This window comes from Sorex araneus, chromosome 6 (genome assembly GCF_027595985.1).
Source record: "Sorex araneus isolate mSorAra2 chromosome 6, mSorAra2.pri, whole genome shotgun sequence".
In the NCBI taxonomy this organism is placed as follows: Eukaryota; Metazoa; Chordata; class Mammalia; order Eulipotyphla; family Soricidae; genus Sorex; species Sorex araneus.
Window position 1 is genome coordinate 65,459,265 of NC_073307.1, and position 27,065 is coordinate 65,486,329.

At 43.8% G+C, this 27,065-nt stretch overlaps 1 protein-coding gene across 1 annotated transcript in view; it reads right to left on the reverse strand.

Moving 5' to 3' along the window:
• Positions 1-8,268: 8,268 nt before the first annotated feature.
• Positions 8,269-27,065, reverse strand: part of ARID2 (AT-rich interaction domain 2) — a 164,441-nt gene continuing 145,644 nt past the window's right edge. Inside the window, exons 17-21 of the mRNA XM_055141422.1 lie at positions 17,409-17,547; positions 17,232-17,317; positions 13,331-13,454; positions 13,156-13,247; positions 8,269-9,964 (exon numbers count right to left, since the gene is read on the reverse strand). Of these exons, the coding sequence (XP_054997397.1) occupies positions 9,820-9,964; positions 13,156-13,247; positions 13,331-13,454; positions 17,232-17,317; positions 17,409-17,547 (586 nt within the window). The 3' untranslated portion in view covers positions 8,269-9,819. The remainder of the gene's footprint in view (positions 9,965-13,155; positions 13,248-13,330; positions 13,455-17,231; positions 17,318-17,408; positions 17,548-27,065) is intronic.

Here is a 27,065-nt window from a genome sequence, read left to right on the forward strand (position 1 = left end):
GACGCCGAGCCTCTCTCTAGGCTTCTCCATCTTATGAGCACCATAAAAGGGTAAAAGTTTGTAGTGATATTTCTGGTTGTACTTTTCCTGGACTTTATACAGAAACCCAAAACCGCGCGGCCGCTGTTGCGGCCGCGCGACCTAATGTCATCTTAGCATCAGCAATATGTAATATGTCCCTTTTTAATGGGTCGGACTTTTGTGGGAGATCCTAACAAGAATAGTAAGTCTGTTGCTGAAATATTGAAGGCAATCAAAGTGGTAGCCATCTCTCTAGACTGAACTAAGCTATATCCCCACGCCGGCTGAGAAGAAATTTTCTTCTTTCTTGGGAAGAAACGCGGCGTGGTGTCAAACATAGTGTGATGTCCATTAAGCAAACAGACCTGGTGGCGTGGGAATGGGATATAAGGGGAAAAATTATGTACATGGAACAGTGGGACGCTGGTGGAATCTCGAGCCGGAGCCGATACCAGCGCAAGCCCTTCGGTTCCAGAAACTGCTGGCAGAAACTCTACTAGTCTATCAACTAAGCCAGAGCCCCACGCCTGCCGATGACGGGAAATAACCATCCTTTTCGGTTTTTTTTTCCCTTGTCAGGCAGCGTGGCGATTACCAAACAGGCGTGAACTCGGTGGCGCGGGGCAAGGGGGAAAAAGAAAAGTTATGTAACAAACAGCGGGACTTAATATCTCTATATTCTTAGCAGTGGAGAACTATCAAATGCCTCCTTGGCAATAGGACTGCTTTCCTTTTTTTGGGGGAAACCCCAACAATGGTAGTGAGTTGTGTGTTGAAACATGGAATGTAATCGAGATAAGGCATAAACGAAGTGGAACTTATCATGTACAAGGGTGGGGACTGGGGAGGTGGGAGGGGGTGGCAGGTATACTGGGGGGGTTGGTGATGGGAGATGGGCACTGGTGAAGGGAAGGGTGTTTGAGAATTGTATAACCGACATAATCCTGAGAACTATGTAACCCTCCACATGGTGATTCAATAAAATTATTTAAAAAAAAAATTATCATTGTAGGGGCTGGAGAGATAGCACAGCGGGTAGGGCGTTTGCCTTGCACGCGACCGACCCGGGTGCGAATCCCAGCATCCCATATGGTCCCCTGAGCACCGCCAGGGGTGATTCCTGAGTGCAGAGCCAGGAGTAACCCCTGTGCATCGCCGGGTGTCAAGAAAAAAAAATTCATTGTAATGCAGCTTTTTCTAAATCATCTCAGAATTCATTATTTTTTCATAAAGATAGCATACCTGCCTTAGCTAGGGCAAGTACTTTACCCACCTCTACAATACAGCATGCTCTCCTACACCCACCTGGTCATACACTAGTGTGGCAGTACACGGCAGCAGGTTCCCCCTCTCTTACACAGCCTTAATCTGGACTGACCTTCAAGTGTCAGTGTGAGCCTTCTCTTTGCCCTCTGTGTAACCGACCACAGAATGTGGGAGTCGTAATCTGTAGAGCCTACATGTCCAGCTCCATATCCTCCTCTGACGTTTTTGATCATTACAACGTATCTTTGACAAGACACTGTATACCCTGGTGTTCCTTTGACGAATGCTCGTCCTATCACTGTTCATGCTCTTGCTAGTGAGTCTTTCACTGTGATGAAGTCATTAGGATGTAACTGCTAAAAAAATAGAATAAAAGGAGGCCTCTGGCAGTTGGTCTTTGCCTCGAGCCAGAATGAGCCTTGGCTCTCTGTGCTCCTTACATTCCTCTGGAGTGTTTTATCTCTGTGCCTCTGACCGGAAGAATATCATGCAACACAACCTTAAGCAGCTTTTTGTGTGCTCTCTTCACTTTCAGTCTCTTCATTTTTTTAACAACCTTGATGAGTGGTGTTAGTCTGACTTTCCCAGGACCTTCGGCTGGGAATGGTGAGATAGATCTGACAGCCAGAGCCCAACCCTGTGTTTACCGGCACCTCAGCGCTCCCTCTGCACCCTGCAGCCTGCCTGGTTAGGTGTCCGTTTCAGCCAACTGCATCTGTATTTCTTGACCAATCCCACTCTCTCTCTCTCTCGAGAGAGATCTCACTCCCCAGTCAACTAGAACAACCCTTCAAGGGGTCACTCTTTCTAGTCTTGTTTTCCAGTTCATCCTGAATACCAATCACTCAGTTTAACTAATGTTAACACTTGCGCTAAGCAATGAAATTTCATATGCCATCCTGCCAGAAAACTTTTTACGACAAAACTCCTTCAAACAAAATCTCAAAACTAAAACTTTTTTTTTGGGGGGGGGAGGTTGGGTTACAGCTGGTGATGCTCAGGAGTTACTCCAAATACCTTTTAACAGATCTGCTCAGGCTGAGGATGATTTAAAATTATCACTGTAATGTGCCTTTTTCTCAATCATTTCAGAAATCTTTAAAGACAGCATGCCTGCCTTAGCTGTGTGTGGCAAGTACTTTACTGTGTAGAGTATGTTGCCTCTTCCCAGCCCATTTTCTTTTGAGGCATCTATGATGTCTTTCTAGAATTCCTCAACACCTAATTGGAGTATTTAATTTGTAAACTGTTTTAGGCTGCTCTGTGGCAGTATCTAGCTAGTCTGAGATTGTTCCACAGCTAAGTAAATGCTCAACAGAAATGCAGGCTCAAGTGCACCAAAAGATACAATCATTTGTTATGGTTCCAAACTGGAAAAAAATCCAAATGCTATCAACGTTGGAATATTTTTCATCAATGAAAATAAATGAACTATTGCTTCTTGTAATGAGATAGATGAATCTTAAGACCAAGTGAAAATGACAGAAACCGAGGTCAATCCAACATTGTATTTCTTTTTTTTAAAAAAAGTTTTATTGAATCACCGTGAGATAGTTACAAGCTTTCATGTTTGGGTTACAATCTCACAATGATCAAACACCCATCCCTCCACCAGTGCACATTCCCCACCACCAATATCCCGTGTATACCCCCCTTTCCCACCCTCCCCCTGCCTCCATGGCAGACAATATTCCCCATACTCTCTTTCTAATTTGGGGCATTATAGCTTGCAACACAGACACTGAGAGGTCATCATGTTTGGTCCATTATCTACTTTCAGCATGCATCTCCCATCCCAACTGGTTCCTCCAGCCATCATTTTCTTAGTGATCCCTTCTCTATTCCATCTGCCTTCTCCCCTCCGCTCATGAAGCAGGCTTCCAGCTATGGGGCAGTCCTCCTGGCCCTCGTATCTACTGTCCTTGGGTGTCAGCCTCACAACATTGTATTTCTATATGTTTAAAAAATAAACAAAACTAGTTGAGTGGGTAGGTGTTGGCCTTGCACTCAGTCAACACGGTTTGATCCCTGGCACCCCATCTGGGACCCTGAGGCTGCCAGAAGTGATCCTTGAGGCAGAGACGGAGGAATCCCTGAGCTCTGCCAGTTGTTCACAAACAAAAGTGACAAAACTATAAAATAGCATATGAAGTTACTGCTTAGGTTATTAAAAAAAACAAAACCAAACACTCCCTCCCCCACTCCAAGAGTGTGGGATCTGCCTCGAGTCGCAAACTTGCCTAACATGTACCCTGCCTTGAGTTCGAGCCTTGGCATATCATGCCCCACCCAGCATGGCCCCAGTGAAACACACATGCAGGAAAGGAATTCTTCAAAGTCAAGATGCTAGCGCAGAGAAATGGCATCAGGTGTTTGCCTTCCATAGGGAGGGCTCTGCTTGGACCCCTGGCTCTGCATATGATCCCCGGAGCACTGCCCGCGGCTGTTCCTCTGCAAAAATGAGGACTGGCCCCAAGCGCTGCCAGGTATGCTCAAACCCCATCTCTTCCCCCAATAGTCAGGATCGCTGACTTGGGCGAGGAGCAGAGAGGGATGGAGGCTTTCTGAGAAGAAAAGACTACCAAGCTCTATTTTTTAAAAAAACTTTAATTGAGTCACTGTGAGATAAGATTATTACAAAGCTGCTCATGATTGGATTTCAGTCCACCGTGAGTTTACATTTCCCAGCACCAGTGTCCCCAGATCTCTCCCTCTCATCCCCCCGCCCCTGCCTGCCTCTAGGCAGACCCCCCCCTCTCCTTAAGGGCACTGTGGTTTGCAATATTGATATGAATGGCTACCAAGAACATAACTACTACTTTTAACCCTCAGATCTTGTCCAGCGTGATCATTCCCAGTTATTATTTTTTTAAATCGGGCCGAGTCACAGCGCCGTCAGACACAGGGCCGTGGCGGCAGTGCGTGCAGTGGCGCATCCACTGTGGGTGCTGTCAGCCAACCACCCGGTGACCTGGGACTCGGTGCAGGTGTTCGAGCTGGCACAGACCCTCCGTGATAGGGTCCTGCTCTGCCAGCTGCTCCACAACCTCTGGGCGCACTCCCTCAACCTCAAGATCAGCCTGAGGCCGCAGATGGCCCAGGTGCTGCCCAGAGACACAGGCAGGTGCGTGTTTGTCAGTGTGCAGGTCGTTACAACATGCCAGTCGACCTAAAGCTTACATTCAGTAGACTGGGAACACCTGGAAAGGCGATTAGAGGCCGTCCCAAAAGCCTCTGTTCCTCTCGGAGAGCCCGGAAAGCTACAGAGAGTATCCCGCCCCCACGGCAGAGCCCAGCAAGCTACCTGTGGCGTACTCGATATGACAAAAACAGTAACAACAACAGTCCTCATTCCTCTGATCCTGAAAGAGGCCCCAATTATGCCATTGGGCTACACTAGCACTCGACAGGAACGAATAGAGACGTTACTGGTGCCCACTCGAGCAAATCGATGAACAATGGGATGACAGTGATAGTGAGATATATGCATATATATATATATATATGTTCCTAATATTGGTTGTCTTCTCCCTTATACCCCATCAAATGTGGTGTGCTATGGAACCCCTGAAGGTTTTGATTCTAGCGATGCCAATGTAATAAAACATTAAAAAGGCAAAACCAAATGCACAAGACATCTAATAGAAATAATGCAGCAAATAAAAATTTGCATAAAAATAGATGTCTTGTGTGTATATCCAGGTGTCTGACTTCCTGTGCAAAGAATTCTGATTGACCTCTGTAATTTGGCTGCCTAATAGTTCAAATTAACTTGCCATATAACCATCCTAACTAACCCTCTTTTGTCATTTGTAAACAGTAGATTTTACTTTGCATTACTATGAACTCCGAGACAATGCATATAAAATGACTACAGCACGGACCAGAAAACCAGTTCTACACATACCAGAATACTTAGTCTGGAAACGATTTGTGTCCCTCAAGAAGGTCTAGTGAAATACATCACCATACCTACAGACGGAATACTTCTGTAACTTAAGGAAACTGCTCTAGTGAAATACATCACCATACCTACAGACGGAATACTTCTGTAACTTAAGGAAACTGCTCTTAAGAAACATGGGAATATATTATAAATTGTAAGTGCATGTTCAAGGAATAAAACATTTTATATAAAGAGGAAAATACTATTTTCTAGTATAAAATCAACACGAGATGCATTTAAGAATGCTTAATAGCGGCTCTGACAGTCACTCCCAGCACAGTGGGAGAACGGGAGACTCCCCAAGCTCTGAAGACTCTTGGCTCCTCTATGTTCGGGGGCTACACTCAGCACAAGGGCACCCCCAGCACTGCTTGGGAATCAAACCCAGGCCCACCGCCTGAAAGCATCTTTGGCTCCGTCCTCACAGCATCTAGGAGCCATCCTACGTAGGAGCCATCCCATCCAGGAGTTAACCCACGGAGAAATTATCCCACCCAGACGCCGGCTAGGAGCCATCTCCCAGGCACCAATCTTTTTATTTTGGGTCACACAGTGTCTGGGGCTTACCCTGGCTCTCTGCTCAGAGACTATTTCTGCGGTGCATGAGGGAGGACTACTGGGATGCAGGGGAGAGAAACTGGGTGGGCCAGACGTAAGGCCATGTACTACCCGGCCCCCAGATTTCTGATTCTTGAATTGCAGTTTTATTAGCTATTCCCATTTTTTGAACACTGGGCAGTGTTCCAGAGTTACTCCTGGAAGAACCACGTGGTGCCAAGAGATCGACTACAGGTTTCCTTAAACACCATTTATCTTTTGAATACCTGGAACCAAATGTGAATTCTAGATAGCCTTTCTCTTCATATTTTTTTTTTCTTTTTGGGTCACACTGGCGATGCACAGGGGTTACTCCTGGCTCTGCACTCAGGAATTACCCCTGGCAGTGCTCAGGGACCATATGGGATGCTGGGAATTGAACCTGGGTGGGCCATGTGCAAAGCAAACGCTCTACCCGCTGTGCTATCGCTCCAGCCCCTCCTTTAGTATTTTAAAATGTGGCCTTTATCAGAAAAAAATGCATGTGCTAGGTGACAATGTGCCTCAGACCTATTTATAGGCCCTGTAATCTTTGGACTTTTTTTTTTGCTGTGCTTGAGACTGCCGGGGTCTTATGAACGTAAAGCATTTCACTTCCTAGCCTGCAAAACTGGACCTTTAATCAGTAGAAGCATTTACTTTTTTTCCAATAAAATGAGGATAAAAGAATGCAACACAAGATTCACATATCTAGTGGATCATCATAAGATCATCAGAACATTTCGGCTGTTATTCAAGTAAATTCTGTCTTCATGGATTTCGCTGCTTCAGGAACAAGTTTTTAAAATTCTATCTCTGGGAATGTTTTGTACTCTGAAGATTCCGTGTCGAGCAAACTGAGCGAAAAGCTAAAATTTCCCCTGGATGGTCAGTCAACAGTTGGACTGGACTTCCCCCCACTTTTAACTTAGTTCAATTTTAGCTAAAATAACTGAAAGTGCCAGGTATCCCATACGATGAGTTCTGAGCTCTGTTCTTGCTTTTTTGCAGCTTCTATTTTGGTAACAAAGAACTTCATGTTCCCATTGTTTGGTGTTAAGTAATCACAGTGATTAATCAGGACAGAAAGTCACTTATCCAAAACATTCTCATTTTAAAAATCATTTTTATTGTCATTTTATGGATAAAAAAAAATACATGGCATGACTATAAAGTAATGAGACAAGTTTTCATGTGTGGCTTGTGTTACTGAGTCTCATTAGTATATAGTCACATCCTGTCTCAAGCTCGGAAGAAAAATATGCCTTGGCTATATGATTATCAATTTTGTTACTTAAAATTTATTGAGTGCCAACAGAGCACTAGGCACATATTAACACAGAATTGTACAGTCTCTATGTTGTAGACTATATTATTTACAGACTTCTCAAAGATCACATTAAAGCATGTATTTACAGAACTTTAGACAAAAATAACAATACTGCAAATCAGCAAGTTTGTCTAGCAAGGAGCACCTTTTTCCATGAGTGAGAGCATAACGAAGAATCTACTGTGCGAGAGCACAAAACTTTCATTATCCAACAAGTCCATGGTATTTCATTATAGAGTTCTATAAAGCTAGAAGAAAAGTCTAAGTGGGATTGGTTTAATTAGGTCAAATAACATTTAGAAAACTTTCTGCGGAGACCACCACTCGGAGGGGTTATCGATGTATATACATACGCAGAAACTAGAATGCAGCTGCAGGGAGGCGGAAGGATGGCGAATGTGAAAATCAGTTCCCCCAAACCTAGAGTTTCTTTCCTGTAATCATCATGGAAGCTTTTTGCTTTTCAAAGAAGCAGTTTTCTTTTAAACACATTATACAAAATTATTTCAGAAAACTTCAAGAGATTCTTAGTTCAGTGTAACAAATAGAAAATTCTCCAACACATGTCGTCATCGGAGGCCTTTTAAGACTAGGGAAAGTCAAAGGTCATTTCAGTGATGTCCACATGATGTCCAGGTGTCTGGCAGGCAGCCCCAGTCTTGGGAAGTGGGCCAAGAATAAAACCCCACAACCCTATTATTTATCCTGACTAATGCTGGAAAAGTCTGATCATCAATATACGGCAGAGTGCAATGCCAGTTATCCCCCTTCAGGGAGAAATCAGATTTTCCTTTGAATGAAAAGTTTTAAAAATTTATATCCACCTCTGGTTCTTTTACTAAGAGAATCTGTCCCCAAATTCAAGTTGAATATATTGTGATTATAAGCAGTCAAACAGTTTGAAACAATAATCTGAATTTACTTTGCATTATAACAAATGGAAACTGCCTCCCAATCCTCACGTAAGTTTTTTTCTTTAATGTGAAGAACCCTTCTTATCTGTTCTCATTTTAATGTCCTATAAATCAAAATATACTAAAATAGACAGGTGACTGGACCTGGCCTTCAGTTAAATTTGTCTCTCTCTATATTTTTAAAGAATGTCTTAAATGAAATGAAGGACTCAAGAAAATGTTCAGTTTTTTATTTAAAAACTATAAACAGTCACCAAAGTAAATAAAGCCATTCTATAACATAAACTGTTAGGTCTATATTTTTTACTGCACATCCTAAGGACACAGCAGAAATGGTGGTTGGGAGGCCTTCCACATTTTTGGATGCTAATAGAACAGGCAATAGGCAGTTATAAATGGATACATTTCACGCTGGGGAGGAAAAAGACAATTTAAGGAAGTGAGCAGTTTCTGAGCAGGAATGTGGTACAGTATTAAGAATGGAAGAATAATACAATAAAATTCCACACTATATTAAGATAGAAAAAGTAGTGAAGAAAATATCATACCTGCACATAATGCATATATAACACAGGAGAAAACCTGTATAAAATTCCATGTATTTAAACCAATTTACAAATACAAAAAATTCTGTCCAAGCTCTGAGCTTGCACGTGACAAACGTTTACAGTGGATACATGTTAGGGAAAAACCAAAAACAAACAACAACAACAACAAAACCAACAACAAAAAAAAACCCCACCAAAACAAAACCTTCAAATAGTTTTTCTTCTACAAAAATGACATGAGATATATTATTCCATACTCTTTCAGCCAGCAAAATGAGTTCTATAAGGTGTATAATACAAAGAAAAAAAAAAGGAAGAAAAAAAAAGAAAAAGGAAGGAAGAAAAACAAAAGGGGAGGGGAGAAAAATGGAAAAAAAAAAAAATCACAGTTCCACAAAACTGTTTTGACTTTACAGCATCAGTACCTTTGCAGAAGTATTTACACAAATTTAAAGAACATTCATCCACTGCATAGAGTATATCACAATTACTTACAATTGACAGGAAAGTCTAGAAAACTTTAGAACCTACCAATAATGCTTCTAGGACACCACAGAATGTATTTCCAGTGGCTGCAGTGGCATGAAAGGTGTTCATTCTATTCACAAATATTTACAAGATCTATTCAGACTGGTAAATTTTATGATAATAAATAAGTGAAAATATATTGGCTCAAGTAAGAAAACCAAGCTACTGATTTCTAAACAAAACACACAATCCATAGCTAGATATTGGTGGCCCCCTCTGAGATCGGGGTACAGGTGTGCTGAAACATTTTTTTTTAATTATTCAAACCAGCTTAAATGGTTTTGTAAATATAAAAATGTGCTCCTTTTTGGATATAGATAAAAATATTTAATGCTTCTATTTCATCTGCTCATGTAGGTTTTACAATATCCCATGTATATTCCAATGTGGATGGTACTGAATTCTGATCCTACCAGTTTCCATCAGGACTTATCAGGGCTGAGCGACATCCTGCAGATGAGCTGGCTGACAATCCCACAGCAGTTTTTTTTTTCTTTTTCTTTTTAGATTTTTTTTTTAAAACAGAGAACAAAGGGATTCGTTCAGAGATCAGAATACAAAACTTCCTCTCAGTATCACGGAGGAGATAAATTCATTCTATGGTCTCTGCTCCATTAAGACGCGGTGCTTTCTTCAGTAACAGTATTGAAATGTGTCTGACGCTGTGTCCCCACTGTAGAAGTGGAATTTTCACTGCAGCATTTCAGAATCTTTTTCTTGTTCTTTACTCTGAACTGTACAAGTAAGTTCATAAAGGCATTTGGCAAGGGTGGAGGAAGCTTCCATGTTACTAATGGCTAGCACTGATAAGTTGTTTTCATGTCTCTTTAACAATCTGGAAGAAAACCAGAAGATTCTCAGTATCCGAAGTTACAGTAGAGATTCCTCCTAGATTGTTTAAGTTAAAAAGCACCTCGAATATCTCTGCCCCTGAAGGAGCCACATGGCACTGCAAGAGGGCTGGCTCAGGAAACGGAGCGAGCCCTGCTCACATTCCTATGAGCAAACAGAGGCACAGCCCAGGCACTCGGGACGGAAACGACCTCTGGTTAAATGTAGGCAGCCAATCAGTGGCAAAATGTATTTATTTTTGGCTTGGGGGCCACACCCAGCGATGCTCAGGGGTCACTCCTGGCTCTGCACTCAGGATCCGTCTTAGTGGTGCGTAGGGACCATCTGGTATGCCAGGGATAGAACCCGGGTTGGCCACATGTGAGGCAAACCACCGTTCTATCGCTCTGGCCCATGCATGACGAAATTCTGTACCTTCACACTTCCAGAAAATTCGTATCTTGTCTCTCAGCCAAAATTATGAAACCACAGACCGGTGGTTAGGGACCAGGGGAAGGTAGACACCAAGAGGCACGCATGGATGGGGGAGAAAGCGTTCTTTCCTCAGTGCCGGGGACTGAGTGAGGTCTCGGGGCTGCAAGGGACAGGCCATGCTGCTGAGCCACGCGCCGTGCTCCAGACCGGAGGTCTGAATTAGGCAAGGCGTGTTCAGTGAGCTCAGACACATTCGTGCTTGGGGAAAGAGGATGTACACGTCAAGGTGGAGGGTTAAGTTGACACCTGCACGCACCTAACCCGACTGACCCAGCCCCACACTCAGTCCGCGGCACTGCCAGGTTAGTCCAAAAAGGAAAAAAAAATGATCAACCACGCATCTCATGTTATGAATCCTTATCACAGTAAAAAAGGAAGTGACCTCTAGGACTGGAAAGGCAGCAGGCGGGGCCGAGCGGCATGCTGCCCCCTGCTCGGTCACCGAGGCCACCTCTCCCCAGAGCTGTCCCTGCAGCCAACGCCAGGAGCAAGTCCTGACCGAGGCTGGGTGTGGTCGGAGGAAGAGCAGCAGCGCAAAGACGCAGTGTCTCCTCGGAGGCCACGGGAGGGCTGGGCTGAAGAGGGTGCTCGCCTACACACAGCACCCGGGCCAGCCCCAGAATCCCACATGGTTTCCTGAGCAGCGCAAGAGTCATTCCCAAGCAACCCCTGAGCACTGTAAGGTGGCAGCGAAAAACAGTAACAACTACAAAAACACCACTAGAAAATAAAGTATATCTGAAGAGAAATAGAGTCACAATTAGAGAATGCAATTTGTGTCACAGAAAAAGGAAATATTTTGTAAAATTGCTCTTAAATAAAACTGACTAATGCATTTTTCAAGTTTTCTGCTCTTAAAATTACTTATGAAATAACTATAATTTATGAAGTTACTGATAGTAATCTCACCCCTCCACCAGGGTTCCAGTATTTCCTCCCCAACCCAACCCCCACTCCATCCCTGCCTCAAGTTTTTTTTTCTAAAGTTAGTTGAAGTTTTCTTTCGTTGTTGTTCTCCTGGCTTAGCAGTCACTCCTGGCCGTGCCCAGGGGCCATACGAGGATGCTGGGCACGGGACCTGGGTGGCTGCACACAAGACAAGTGCCCTCTCTGTTTTGCTATGACTCTGGTTCTTGGGTGTTTGCTTTTATCTCGTTCCCTGTTTATATATGCTATCTACTCAAAAGAGAAGCTGAAACTAAATATTGAAATTATATAACGAAACGCTGGCAAGCATAGGAAGAGACTGAGACTCATTACTGGAGAGATTAAAAACTGACAATACCTGTTTAGAATTATACAGCATTATGTACTTAAGTTATAAAAACCAATAAATCACGAACCCTCTTAAAAGTTCAAAAAGCAATTATTTATGACATGTGTACAACCAATTCATGTCATATAAATATTTCCCTTATTCAAAGTTGTGTACAATGCATTCAGCCAAAAACATGTATAGAATGCACACAGCAGATTGTCTTACTAGATTTCCAAACTGGAAACAGGTTATTCAATATGCCAATCAAAAGTAAAATAGAAAAAAAAAATCAATGTTAGTATACGTTTATGATATAATTCTATACTGCAACAATATGAACCAAGAACTGCCTCATGAACAACATGAGTATATCTGAGTAAAAAAATAAAGGAAAAAAAATGAAGCACAGCAAATGTGCTTCTACTCTGTTAAGTACGAAGTCAGGCAAAAGCGACGCAGAGTTCAGAACGGGGCCAGGGAGAAGAGCACCGAGACTGCGGGGCCGGAAGGGCTGCATGGACAGGGCCTGTCTGAACTGGCCACTGCAGAGTACCCCGAGAGTCCAGCAATACCTATGACTTGCCAGCTTCGTACAAACGCTCGTCATTTCCGTGGTTAGTCTCGCTCTGGGGGCCACGCCTCGTGGTGCTCGGGGGGACTGAGTCCGGCAAGTGCCTCCCTGCCGCCTGCTGCCGCCCGGCTCCCCAGGGCCTGCCCCGGGGCGCAAGGGTTTGCAGAAGGGCTGGAGAACAAGACTGGCACCAGGAGGCCCGGCCCGGCCCCTGACTCCTACAACCGCGGCCCCCGCCCCAGCAACTGCAGTTGAGGCCCCCGCGGCCCCCTCCAAGCCACTAGAGAACGAGCACCACGCGGTCAGGGCGCCGCTCCTCCCGAGACGGCTCCCTGAGCCCTGCACTGAGTGCCCAGGGGTTCCCTTCTGACAGCCAGCAGGGCCTGGGGCTGCTTCTGTGACGCCCAGGCCCACACCTGAGGGAATCAAGCCCAAGCATGAAAAACCATCTCCTTGGATCTCCTGCGCTTCCTCCGAAACAGACTGACTTTTCACTCTAAATTAGCCATTAAAAAAATTAATAATAAAATGTTAAAAGCATATAAAACTTCTAATGGTTTGGCTTTTAAGAGATCATGAGAGCCTTACTCTGGCGTGAGTTTCTGTACATACAAAAACCGATGAGATAAACCTGCAGCTAATCTTATTCCATTTAAAAACTAATTCCTGACTGCTGGAGAGACAGTGCAGCAGTAGGGCACTTGCCTTAACTGGCTCAATCTGGTTTGGAACCCTGGCACCCTCTTTGGTCTTCTTAAGTCCCACCAAGACTGATCCAGAGTGCGGGGCCAGGAAGAAGCCCTGAGCACTGCCGGGTGGGATGCAACCCCCATTAGAAATTCACGCTGGCTACAGAAACCAGATTACTCACCTGCGACCACATTCTGAATATTTACCAATATTTTTTAATATTAAGGCAGCTGTTAGTCGGATGTGTTTAGTTATTGGTCCCTCTTTTTCATCCTTGAAAAAGAAAGGAAGAAAGAATAAGGATCTAAATCACGCAGCAGACGCTTCTCTCCGAGTAAGGTTCAAGGGCGCCTTACTGTAAAGTCCCGGAAGACGAGGTTTCTCGACCCTCTCCGGAGAGCCATCAGGGCAGCGCTCGGGTGGTTCACAATGGCCTTTTGTGCTCTCGGAGTCGAGCCTGTGCCCCCCACAGCCGGCGGCCTACAGGGAGAAGACACAGAAACGACAGTTACCGGTACGCCAGTGACACTGCCAACAGTGACCGACTAGACAAGGGTGCACAGACAGCAGTGCCCACTGACCGGGATGGTGCCGCTTCTCAGTGCTGGCCAAGAGAAGCTCAGTATCGAAGTCAAGCCGTTTGCTCTCTGGTCTCCCAAACGGACTTGGCCTTGGGGCAGCCCGACAGGCGGCACTTAGGGCTCTCCTCGGCTTCTCTGGAGCCGGGATCCAATTGGGGTTGGTGTGCGGAGGCAAGTGCCTCCCCTGTACCAACTCTTCGGCTCCCGCCAATACATCATTTTAAAACACAACACACAGACCCATTTCAAAAGTCACCGTGCCAGTAAACATGTCATCAAAATAAACATAATACAGGCTGGGAAAGAACAGTACAGTGGGCAGGCCACTTGCGTCACATGTGGCTGACCTGGGTTCGACTGCTGGCACCTCAGACAACCTTCCAAACAAGACCGAAAACAGTCCCTAGTGTAGAGCCAAGCATGAGTGCTGAGCACCACCGGCTGTGGCCCAAGATCCAAACACATAAACACAACAGTGCCAAAGCGGCAAGAGTTCCCAGCGTTGAATAGGACACAAAGATGTTAAGAAAAAGGTCTATAATTTGCGCTGCGAAGTATGACTAAACAATACCTAAGTAAAACATCATCTAAGTATACAGCGGTACATGTATACGTCATCTGAATGACATGAAACTGTGCCAAATTCTTGGGCTGCAGCAACAGCACAGCAGGTGCCTCGCATGCGGCCAACCCGGATTTGACTCCCAGCAGCTCATATGGTTACCCCGAGCACCGCCAGCAGTAACCCCTGTGCATCGCCGGGTGTGACCCCCCAAAAAATTATACCAAATACATTTTTAAAAAGTACTGTACAATCTTACATTCCATGATCACTAACTTCAAACAATCCTCCTAATACAGATCTACTGTCTTTTGAGTTGCAGAGATAAATCTTATATAAAATCAGATTTATAGATATATTTTTTTCTTTTTGGGTCACACCTGGCAATGCACATGGGGTTACTCCTGGCTCAGCACTCAGGAATTACCCCTGGCAATGCTTGGGGGACCATATGGGATGCTGGGAATCGAACCCGAGTCGGTCGCATGCAAGGCAAACGCCCTACCCGCTGTGCTATCGCTCCGGCCCCAAAATCAGATTTATATTAATAACACTCAATATTTCCTTTGGTTTTGGTCACACCCAGCGGTGCTTAGGGCTTAGTCCCAACGGGCTCAGGGACCGTATGGGGTGCTGGGGTCGAACCAGGGTTGGCTACACCAAGGCACGTGCCCGACCATCTCTGGCCCTACTCAGTATTTCTATGTGAAAAACTGCATCAATATTTATTGTAATCTGGTGAGGCAGCGGGGAAGAGAGAACGGGCTTCCAGGGAAGGAAGCCATGTCTGCATCTGGTATTCTAACTAAGGGTGTGACTGAGTAAGTACTTCAGACTCACCCCACTGCATTTCAGGTTTCATAACTGTAAAGTACGATATTCTTGACACTTTTTAATCTGGTAAACTAATTCCAAATATTAAATAAAACATAAAAGCCATCTTTAAAATTTTTTTATCTGTATCTATATCTAGGAAATGTTATTAGTTTTATGTAAGTGATAAGCAATTTTAATTTACTGTAACTGAAATATCAAGTTTGAAAGCTAACATCCACTGTATTATATAAAGTAAATAGTGTATACAAATTTAAACAAAGTAAAAATCATAGAAAAATTTGTGGTAGAAAAATGTACCTTTCCACTGACTTGAGAATAAAATCCAAACTCATTACTATAACTTAGGAGTCTCTCAGCTACTTACTGTTCATTATTTGGGTCTCAGTTTGAATGAACTTTCGTACAAAAAGCCTATTTTTTTTATTTTTAATTTTTTTGAAGTAAATAGATTTTATTTAGAGGTTTCTGAGGGAAGGAGGAAGGGATAAGTGGCAGAGAGAATAGTGAAAATAACGCGCTCAAGAGAGAACGCAGGCTTCTCCAAGGGTGGAGGAAGCCCCTACACATAAACGAGCTTTAGACACAAAAGTATGGAAGCATGAAAGTACACATCTCAAGAGGGGAGATGGGGGCGACACATATGCTCGGCCACTCGGGTGCAAGCAGCACATGGGCTCAGGGAGCATATATGCGCGCCAAAAAGCCTATTTTGATCTCCCCAGATTGGAACAGCGAAGTGCTTATAGTATAGTATCTTGTGCATCCATTTTAGTACTTTTACACTGAACAGTGAGAACTGTCTCTAGCCCTCAACAGATCTTCCAGACACTCAAGAGTAGCACAATCACTGCACCTTACTGCCCAACAGATGGAAAAGCATGTTGGAAGACTCTATGTACCCCTTCAATTTCAGCTCTACGAAGTTAGATTCGGGGTGCTCAGGGCTTGGGAGACCAGACGGCATGCTGGGGATTGAATTCTGGTCAGTCACAGGAAAGCGAGCCCCTACCTCTCTGATCCCTTTGTGAAGTTGTAGACTATGTGTTGTTCTCTAAATTCCCTATGTTTGAAACAATACCCAACATAAAGCAGATTATTTTTTTTTTTGGAGGGTGTGGGATTCTCAATGAATTAGACCAGCAGCTCAATGAAAGGGACTGTGGTGCTGAAGGTCCCGGGGTCACCATCATGAACTGAGCGTTGGCACTATCTCCTGGCCCCTGCAGAAGCTTAATAACTGGTAAGAAGTCATGTAACATTATGAGAGTTAAAAATACCTGGATTCAGAACTTGTTAACACTACTAGGAGTTAGCACGACTAGTATGCACTGCAGCACTGTCCTCCTGTTATTCATCGATTTGCTCGAGTGGGCACCAGTAACGTCTCCATTGCGAGACTTGTTGTTGCTGTTTTTGGCATATTGAATATGCCATGGGTGGCTTGCCAGGCTCTGCCATGCGGGCAGGAGACTCCCAGTAGTTTGTCGGGCTCTCCAAGAGGGACTGAGGAATCAAACCTGGGTTGGCTGCGTGCAAGGCAAATGCCCTACCCGCTGTGCTTATTGGACTGGACTACTGGTAATAGATCAGTAACTGTACAATAAATATTACACACACATCTAACTGTAAAGAGAAATCTTTGCCATTATCAAATACATGTTTATTTTCTAAAAAAAAATTTAAAACTAAATTTTTCAATTTACAAAAAATCTCTCATATATTATGTCATTACCGCTAAGGAATTGAATACAAAATACAAGGCAGAAATCAAATATGAGGGCCAAAAGGTACCGTATAGATCACATTGTCCAACTAGCTAACAGGTACCAGAGTAACTTCCAGAGGGACAGGGAGATGGCTTACAGGGCTAGCCTAGACTAAGTATGAGACGGTACTGGGCTTGGGTCCCCAAGAATGGTGACTAAAAAAGCCCTCCTACCCCAGCATTTCTGGCTGTGATACAAACACTAAAATGAAAAGAGAATAAAATAGTTAGGGCCGGACAGATAGTACAGCAGGTAGGGCGCTCGCCTTGCACGTGCTGAACCAGGTTCAATCCCTGGCACCCCACAGAGTTCTCTGAGCACTGCCAGGAGTGGTTCCTCAGGGGTGAGGCAGCAGTAACCCCTGAGTGTGGCCCAAATACAATAACAGCAAAAGGAAACAAAAAGAACTATCAATTTACCCAGATACAGAATGTACACAATGTGAACAAGGCCACACAGCTGTCCCTGCAGACAGGACAGATGTGCAACAGGGTGTGGATACAGCACTTACTTGGTAGAAGACTTCTGAGTTCCTGCTTGTCCTGGTTCGTCTTGTTTTAACCCCGCAAGTAGGGCATCCTTTGAACAGTGCTTATCCTTTTTGATCAAGAGGAAACAAAAGAATACACATCAGGGTCCTTACTGCATCCACGTGAATTACTCCCTAAACAGTAATAGGAAAGCGTACCTGCAAGTGGGTAATGAAAGAAAACCTCTGACGCTGAAAAGGTTCACACCCTTCCCAAAGACACTGCCCCGGATAGACATCTTTTCCTCCATGTTCAGTTGCGGCATGGTAGAAAACCTGGGAAGGTGTCTGAAACCACCTAAAAAAAAAAAGTGGAAACAGTCTGAAATAGTCATTAAAACGAAAAGTCGGCTTTCCTAATTTTCTAAATTAATCATAGAATTAAGAAACTAGTACATGCAGATTTCAAGTTCAACGAATATTTTGAAACTATTTTGAAATATCCCTGCTTATATTTCCAAGTCAAATTGTTAAACTTTACTTAACATTTTTGGTAATTGAATTTTAATGTCCACCCTTAATTCTCTACTGTCAATGAAGGTTGTCTGAAAATTTATTAAACTTAAGTATTTTATTAAAAAAAACCTTTTTCAGACCACCCCAGCTGCACGCAGGGCTTCTCTCCTTTCTCTGTGCTCAGAGGTCACTCCTTGAAGGGCCTGGGTATCCTACGGGGCACCAGGCATTGAACCCGGGTTGGTAGCATGCAAGGCAAACGCCCTACTCACTGTACTCACTCCAACTGAACGTATTTAAAAATATAATAGGACATTATCTTGTGGCACTGTAGCACTGTCATCCCATTGTTCATTGATTTGCTCGAGTGGGCACCAGTAACTTTTCCATTGTGAGAGTCGTTGTTACTGTTTTTGGCATATAGAATACACCACGGGAAGCTTGCCAGGCTCTGCTGTGGGATACTCTCGGTAGCTTGCTGGGCCCTCCGAGAGGGATGGAGGATTTGAACCCAGGTCGGCCTCATGCAAGGCAAACGCCCTACCTGCTGTGCTATCGCTCCAGTCCGTTATCTTTTAAGTAAATATATTCTACTGTACTCTTTAGTTATTCAACATTTATATAAAAACTGCTAAATATTCCATAAAACAGTTCATATTACACATTCTCTTGAGCATAATGCATTTGAAAGCTATAAATATTGTCTTGTCTATTAACTGAATTTACATTTTGTATATCCACCTAGATTTAAAGCTTTATCTAATTTATAAATGTCATACTTCTTCATTCATGTCTTAAAATCTGCGATATGAATGTCTGAGTTAGAAAATGGCAAAAGACACAGACCTAAAGTCAGATACTAGTCTCTAGTATTAGTTAAAACACAAAGTGATCTGAGAAAACACTGGGTTCTAGATGAGCAAATACGTCAAAAAGTCTCACTACAAAAATTAGCAACTAAAACATTTGTATAATCTTCAAGGTTATGGCTGACCTCTCAGGATTTAAAAAATGCATATGTAAGCATGCCTATCTTTGGTACCAATTTTTGCAATGCAATAAATATATATCTCAAATTAACATTTAGTATTTTTTCCAGGAGGTGAGAAAATTATTTTCAGAATGGGGAGGTTCTCCACAGTGCTTGGGGACTCGGGGACATTCCTTGGGGTACACATCCTTGCCACGTGCTGCCAGGGCCAGGGCCGGTGCGAGCCGCGGAGGCCGGGAACGAGATGCCGAGGATTAAACGGTGTAAGCCAGCGCTCTGAGCACCACCAGCCTGGCTCCAGGAAACAAAGGACTTCACTTAAAACGGGCTTCCCCAGCCAGTGCTCAAGGGGCCACGTGGCACAGGAGACTGAAACCAGGGACAGCTAAGCTCAAGGCCACTTCTGTAGTCTGCATGTCCTCGGGTCCCCCTGTGACTAGATCCTAGAGCTATGATAGTCGTAAGACGAGGGACAGAAATCAATACCACTGTTGCTTAATGTCTTTGCTACTGCAGTGAAGAGTTTTAGGGTCCAATATTCAACTTCCAGGTTCCTTTCCTGTACCAGGATAGTCCTATTATTAAACTTCCGATACTTTGCCATGGGCTAAGAATTGAGCTTTTCCCTTGAAAGTCCTGGTTGGGCCCTGGAGAACAAGGAGACTCCCAAGTGCCCAACCCATTTCTCCGAACAGCTCCGGAAGGGCTTGTGGAGGCTGAGGTCAGAGAGCTCGTCTTTAGAGAAGCCAATAATCACTTGCAACACCGTGCTCTGCCATATTTGATTTCTTTCCCCATGCACAGAACAAGCTTTTCTCTCTTTTCCTACCTTGTTAAGAGAAGGATCCTCTACTACTTCCTTTTTGTAAGATTCTAATTATGAGAACTATCTCAAACAGAAAGGGGGTTCGAGAAGTCAGCCAGAACAATAGCTTTACTTTTTCTTTCCCACAAAACTATGATTTGGGGTGAGGGTGGGGCTGGGGCCACCCCTACGGAGGTCTCCCTCACTCTGTGCTCAGAGATCTCCACTAAGGGTACTCAGGAGGCCATCTTCAGTTCTGGTGACTGGATCTGGGTTGGCTGCATGAAAAGCAAGCACCTAATGCATGTATTATTATCTATTCGTTAACTTCTTTCCATTCTAATAATCATTAATACCAGTATTATAGTATACACTCTCAATACTGTTAGTAAAATTAATGTGTGTGTATATATATCTTTCAGCACCAATTCCCACTTATTAGTCTATCAAATTGTCACACGTTTTACATCACTTGTATCACTTGTATCGGAACATGCGACAATAGAGGTGTTGGTGGCATTGGGGTCCTTGTCAACACAAACTTGGCCACGAGCACTGATTCATTCGAATGCCTAACAACCTGAATTGGACGATTACGCTTGAAGAGATGTGGCTCACTGCCTGCTTCTTTAAATATTCTTTTAAAATGTGTGTCCCAAGCTGGACATAGAGCAGGGGTTAAGGTGCACAGCTTGCATGTGGTCGACTCCAGTTGAACCCCCAACACCACATGCCCTGCATACAGACCCCCAGTTCTCCAGTAACTGACCACGGTGACCTCTGGCATCCCAGGACCCACGCTGCACGTGTCAGCAGGTCCTCCTGCCCGACTGCTGGCTTGGATGACCAAGCATTGCTGAGAGAGGCCCCCAGACCTCCTGAGCACAACTCTGGAACCTCCACTCCCTAAGTAAATAAAGTTTGTGGCCTCCACTAACACCTTTATGAAATAGGATTTGTACAACTTGCGCAGCATAATAATGCAATATTTAAAAAGTGGAACCTAAGCTTAAGGATTAACATAACATTAAAGTGATAAGTATCTGAGTGTTCTTTTTTTAAAAATTTTACTTTTTTTGCTTTTTGGGTCACACCTGGTGAGGTACAGGGGCTACTCCTGACCCATGCACTCAGGAATCACCCCTGGCAGTGCTCAGGGAACCATATGGGATGCTGGGAATTGAACCCGGGTCAGGCGCATGTAAGGCAAACACCCTACCGGCTGTGCTATCGCTCCAGCCCCGTATCTGAGTGTTTTAAATGAGAGAAAGTATGTGATTAGATTTGGAAACTTAGGAAAATGAATCTGAGACTGAATTCCTTGAAAGATGTGGCAGTATTTATCACCTTTACACTATTCTTAATGCAACGTCACATGCACAATATTCTAGGTTCTGTTTAGTACCGTGTTATTTTGCACATTCACGTAAGTAGCTTCAATCATTCTATGATTCTTTCCTTGGTGAGGAGAGGCTGGGGCCACACCCAGCAGTCACTCCTGGGAGAGCCTGGAGCTTGACAGGAATCGGTCATGTGCGAGGACAGCACCTTAACCCTGCTACTCTCTCCAATCTATAATAGTTCTTCAAGGAAAGTAACTTTCCCAGAACCATGAATGACTGGGCAAGAGCTGGAATTGGAAACTGACAGAACACCTGGTATTTTCCGTACTGTTCTGTAATACACGACTGTTTACTCGGATATTATGAATTTAACACTAGGGAAGAACTCTGGTATATCTGAGTTTTGGAGGGGGTCACATGTGGCAGTGCTCAGAGGTTACTCCTGGCATGCACTAGGGATAACAAGGCGTGCAGGGTGAGGCAAACACCCCCGGGTACTCTCAGCATGGTACTCGGGAGCCAGGTACACAAAGCATGTGCTCCAATCTGAGCCATCTCCCTGCTCCCTGACATATATTTTCCCTAAGTATTTTAAATAAAACCAAACAGAACTTAATCAGAATGTGAACAATGTGGCTGATAGCAAATAACTGTTTTGTTTTTTGGCTACACGTGGAGTGCTCAGGCGACCATACTGGAGGCCGGGGACCAGACCTGACTGTCCACATGCAAGCAAACGTCCAGCCCACTGTGCTATCTCTTGTGTATGTAACTTGTCATGGGGCGGCCATCGTGAAGTATTCTTTTGAGTCCAATACTTAAAAGATCTAGAATAAATCTAGAAAAAAAAATCTAAAATAAAATTCCTGCCATCAATTATTACTAGTCTCTAGTAAAATATTTATTTATGGTAGTCAGTGTTTATAAACCCCAAGGAAAAGAGGTGTGTGTGTGTGTGTGTATATATATAAATATATATTTTGCTTTTTGGGTCATACCGGCGATGCACAGGGGTTACTCCTGGCTCTGCACTCAGGAATTACTCCTGGAGACCAATTACTCCCAGGAGACCATATGGGATGCTGGGAATTGAACCCGTGTTGGCCATGTGCAAGGCAAACGCCCTACCTGCTGTGCAATCGCTCTAGCCCCGGAAAAGAAGCATCTTAAACTCATGTTGTCAAAAATACTATTACATAAGGTAATTCTCACATTGACAAAAACTAAACTGGCTTAAGATTCAAATATAATTCCAGAAAAATACAGAGTTCCAGAGTTTTAATACAAAACCTTCCACATGCACTAATGTGATGAAACTTTCTGACAAGAGAAACATCAATTCTCTGAAGATAATTTCTGGTTTTATGGCTGTAATATAAAAACTCAGGGAAAAGATACTATAAAACTAATTTCAATTTTACTCTCCTATTGCCATCTAATTTGAGTTGTTGGTCAATCCAGTTACTGATGAATTTCAAACTAGCAACTTACTCAGAATCTCAGTCACTGGCACATTATCATGAAAAACAAAATTTCCATTCAAGTTACCTTATTCTATCAAATATTTCCAAACTACCACGATTAATATTTGAAATATTACCCTCAACTATAGTCTTCAGACACTTCTTTACAAAATGTATCAAATTGCTAGTTTTTGTTACACATCTCTTTTTAACTATTTAATAAACTATAGTACTTCTAAAATTTTAATTAATAATAGAAATAAAAGATTTAGCATCGGGGCTGGAGAGATAGCACAGCGGGTAGGGCGTTTGCCTTGCACGCGGCCGACCCGGGTTCAAATCCCAGCATCCCATATGGTCCCCTGAGCACGGCCAGGGGTAATTCCTGAGTGCAGAGCCAGGAGTAACCCCTGTGCATCGCTGGGTGTGACCCCCCCCCAAAAAAAAAAAAAAAAGATTTAGCATCAATTTGGCTACTGTTTCTGGATGAAATGGAAGCACCTTTGTTGAAAACACAGATTTAAGATAAGCTTTTATTCATCTGTAGTATCTGAGTTAATATATTTTATTACTTTCTATCAGACCGATGAATATTTAAGACCTCATATTGATATTTAAACATTACTCTGGACTGGAGAAACAGCATAACAGGTTGAACATGCTTTTTGAACACAGGAGGTTTCATGCCTGAAGTGTCATGATTCCCCAGGCTTGCTGAGGAGTCACCCGGAAGGACGTGGAGCGGCCTCCACACACCACGGGTGCAGACCCACAGCAAGCCACAAAGAGTAGACTGCTCAGGTTTCTACAATAAAAGTCATGAAAACGTCTGTGAGGATATGCAGGAGGAACTGCAATCTTATTAAGATCCAGCTGGAACCAGAGATTTGACCCTCACTCTAACTTGAGCGGCCAGTCGGGATGAACCCCGGCTGGCGGCATGCAAGGCCAGTGCCTCACCTCCGGCACTCTCTCTAGTACTTAGAGACGCTTCTTTTTGTTTTTGTTTTGGGGGCACACCCAGTGATGCTCAGGGGTTACTCCTCGCTCTGAACTCAGGAATCACTCCCAGCAGTGCTTAGGATGCCCCAGGTGGAACCCGGGTGAACGGCGTGGCAAGGACAGGGCATTGGCCACTGTACCATCTCTTCGGCCTGGCAATGTGTCTTTAGGATAAGTCTGAGGACCTCTCAATTGCCAGTTTCACCTTTAAGTACACAATTTTCATTTGTCTATAGCAGTGATGAATAGATATGGGCTGGAGGGATAGTATAGAGGGGAGGGCATTTGCCTTGCACGCGGCCGACCGGGTTCAATCCCAGCATCCCATAATGGTTCCCTGAGCACTGCCAGGAGTAATTCCTGAGTGTAAAATCAGGAGTAACCCCTGTGCATCGCTGGTTGTGACCCAAAAAGCAAAAAAAAAAAAAAAAAAAAAAAAAGAAAGAAATAAGATATCTAGGAGAAGCAATATAGGTCTAAAAGAAGAGGCGTAAAATATCTTTTTAAGGGCTGAAGCAATAGAAAAGGGGGGAGGCTGGAGCGATAGCGTAGCACCCCATTTGCCTTGCACTCGGCCGACCCGGGTTTGTTCCCCAGCATCCCGTATGAATTCCTGAGCGCAGAGCCAGGAGTAATCCCTGAGCATTGCTGAGTGTGACCCAAAAGAGCCAAAAGCAGTAGAATTACTGTACGAACAAGGTATACTTGAAACCTCTTAGAACTAAGCAAAGAAAAAAAAAGAGATCCTACGTTAATGATAAGCTGGGGAAGGAAGCTCTTATAAACATCCCATTTGCCGTTTATCTTAACACTGCTCATTCAAAGATACTATGACCAAGAAACAGCACCAAAAACAGTGTATGTCAATTTCTGGCACCCAAGACAACGAGTCCTTTCCTGCAAAGAGAATTTAAAGTGCAGTTCAAGCGGCTATGAAGACTGGGGTTGAATTCCTGGTACTGCACATGTCCCCAGAGCAATAGATAGTAATGGCCCCTGAGCCATCACTGGAGGTGACCCAAAATCAAACAAAATGAAATTTAAAATTAAAAGTGACAGAGAGGTGGCTCAAAGGCCCTGAAAATCCTAGGAATGTTGAGTATTGCCCCCAAAACAACAAAATACTTGGATAAAAAAGTAAATTACAGGTACTTTTTTAATCACAGGATTTTTTTTTTTGCGTCACACCTGGCAATGCACAGGGGTTACTCCTGGCTCTGCACTCTGGAATTACTCCTGACAGTGCTCAGGGAACCATGGGATGCTGAGAATCGAACCCGGGTCAGCCTCGGGCAAGGCAAATGCCCTACCCGCTATGCTATCACTTCAGCCCCTCAGGGATTTTTTTTGGGAGAAGGAGTCAATTTTCTTTAATAAAAATAGAAAAAAAAAAAAACCCAGGAGCTCTAGAGATAGTACAGCAGGTAGACACTTGCCCTGTGCGCAGTCATCCCATATATCCCCTACGCACGGCCAGGAGTAATTTCCGAGTGCAGAGCCAGTAGTGAGCCCTAAGTATCACTGGGTGTGACTTGAAACAAACAAAAACAAAATCAAAGGAGCCAGAGACATAGTACAGCAGGTAGGGCATTTGCTTGCCTTGCATGCTGCCATCGTGGCAAACAAAATCAAAGATCGAATCAAAGACTGAATCGCCATTATTTATACTTGTTCTATGTACTGCAAGCCAATAGTCAATTATCTTGCTGAAATGTACAAATGAAAATAAAAAGATAAGTTCTAGGTAAAGAACCCAAGTTGATTTTTTCCTCTGAGAGCAAGTGAACATATTCACAAAATGAAAACCAGTAGCTCTTAATTCTTTGAGAACCAAGATCAAAACTGCATTAATGAAACTAATCAACTAAACAGGTAATCACAATTTCTACTCACAGAAGTCAGTAACTAATAGGAATACTTATATAATAATCATAACTAGTATGAACTATTTTGAAAGCTAAGTCTTCTGAGGGCTTGAGCTCCAAAGGAAGAGGATTAAAACTTGTCCAAGTTTCTAAGTTCCTCCAGAAACCCCAGTGGATAAATGACAGTGAAGGTTAGAGAGAAACTCCCCAATGTCCTTCTTGTAGGGCATAATTACTTAAAAACACGCCCAGAGTTGCCTTTTCTTTAACAAAGGCTTGCCCTCACAGAAAATTAGTTCAACCCAGTATACTAAAATAGTGGAGTATATGCCTTATATGTACAAGATTATGAAGTCAATCCTCTGAACCACATGGAAAATATTACTTCACCAGAAAAAGCTTACTTACTTTGCAGAAAAAGCAATTACAGAATGAAGCCCGCCACACAATATTCCACTTGTCTATTATAAAGGGTGAAAAATAAAGGCTAAGAAATTCTTCTCAAAGACAGAAGTGTTAGATTCACATCCCCTGTAATATATAACGACAGGATATAGTTTCCAGCACCAAGGTACCTCTCCACCAAACACCAGCGTAGTAATAGCAGCACACTACGATTTACAGAGTTCCAAGACACAGGCTCAGCTGAAGAGTGCCTATGGAAACCCACAGAAAATGGGGGGCAGGAGAGGGCACTAAAGGCCACTGATGGCCACTAACTGACACCAACAGTTAGTAGAATGTTACATACAGAATAGCTCACTCGCTAAACAAAAGCCTAATCCTGGAACTCTACCTCAGTTTGCATTAAATGACAGAACAAGTCAGTTTCTAACAAAGACTCACAGATAACGCCAAATACAAGCAAAAAGTAATAGCAAAACGAAACACAACAAAAGCCAAAAACTCAACTATAGATGATAGAGACAAAGCATGCAAGGTCTGACAGGCAGAGATTCTGGAACAATTGTACTTCCTGTGATAAGACGAATGAAAAAGTGGTAGTATACAAGGGCATGTTTAATGTCAGCAGAACAAAGAAAACTGCTAACGGGAGAAATACTGTCACCTGGGGCCAGAGAGAGGAGAGTGGGAAGTAGGTACAGACACAGTCCAACAGGCAGGGCCGAGACGAATCTGATTCCCAGCACCCCATATGGTGCCCGAGCCCCGCCAGAGTGATCCCTGGCCCAGGTGTTGGCCCCAGAGAGCAGCAATGGGTAAAGCAGCTGGCCAGGTTCAATCTCAGCAACACATACAATCCTCTTCAAGAAGAGATTCCTGAGGGCTGAGCCGAAGTATGCTCTGAGTACAGTTTGGTGGGTGCAAACCCCCACCCCCTTAAAAATAAAGCATGCTATTAATGAACCCATCAGTAGAAGAGGAATACTCAAGGAAAAAAAATGATAAGCCTGAAGATACATCACAGAGACTACCAAAGCAGATGGCTCAAAGTGCTGGAACAGAGGTTTCGGGTGCAGGAGCCTGGACTTTCAGCCCCAGGACAAGTTTTCAGAGCAGCACTGGGAGTTATGAAGGGTGGGCGGGGGCTGGAACGACAGCACAGTGGGCAGGGTGTTCGCCTTGCACTCGGCCAACCAGGGTTCAATTTCCAGCACCCCACATGGTCCCCCAAGCACGGGCAGGAGTGATTCCTGAGTGCAGAGCCAGGCATAACCCCTGAGCATCACTGGGTGTGACCCAAAAAGCCAAAAAAATAAAAGAAATTAAAAAAAAGAGAAGGGAGGGAGGAATGTCTACACACACACACACACACACACACACACACACACACACACACACACACACGATGCAAATTTAAATTCCATTCTAGGTAGTGAGCATCCTTGTGGTTCGCATGTAACAGAAAGTTCCCAAACTGACCTGTCAA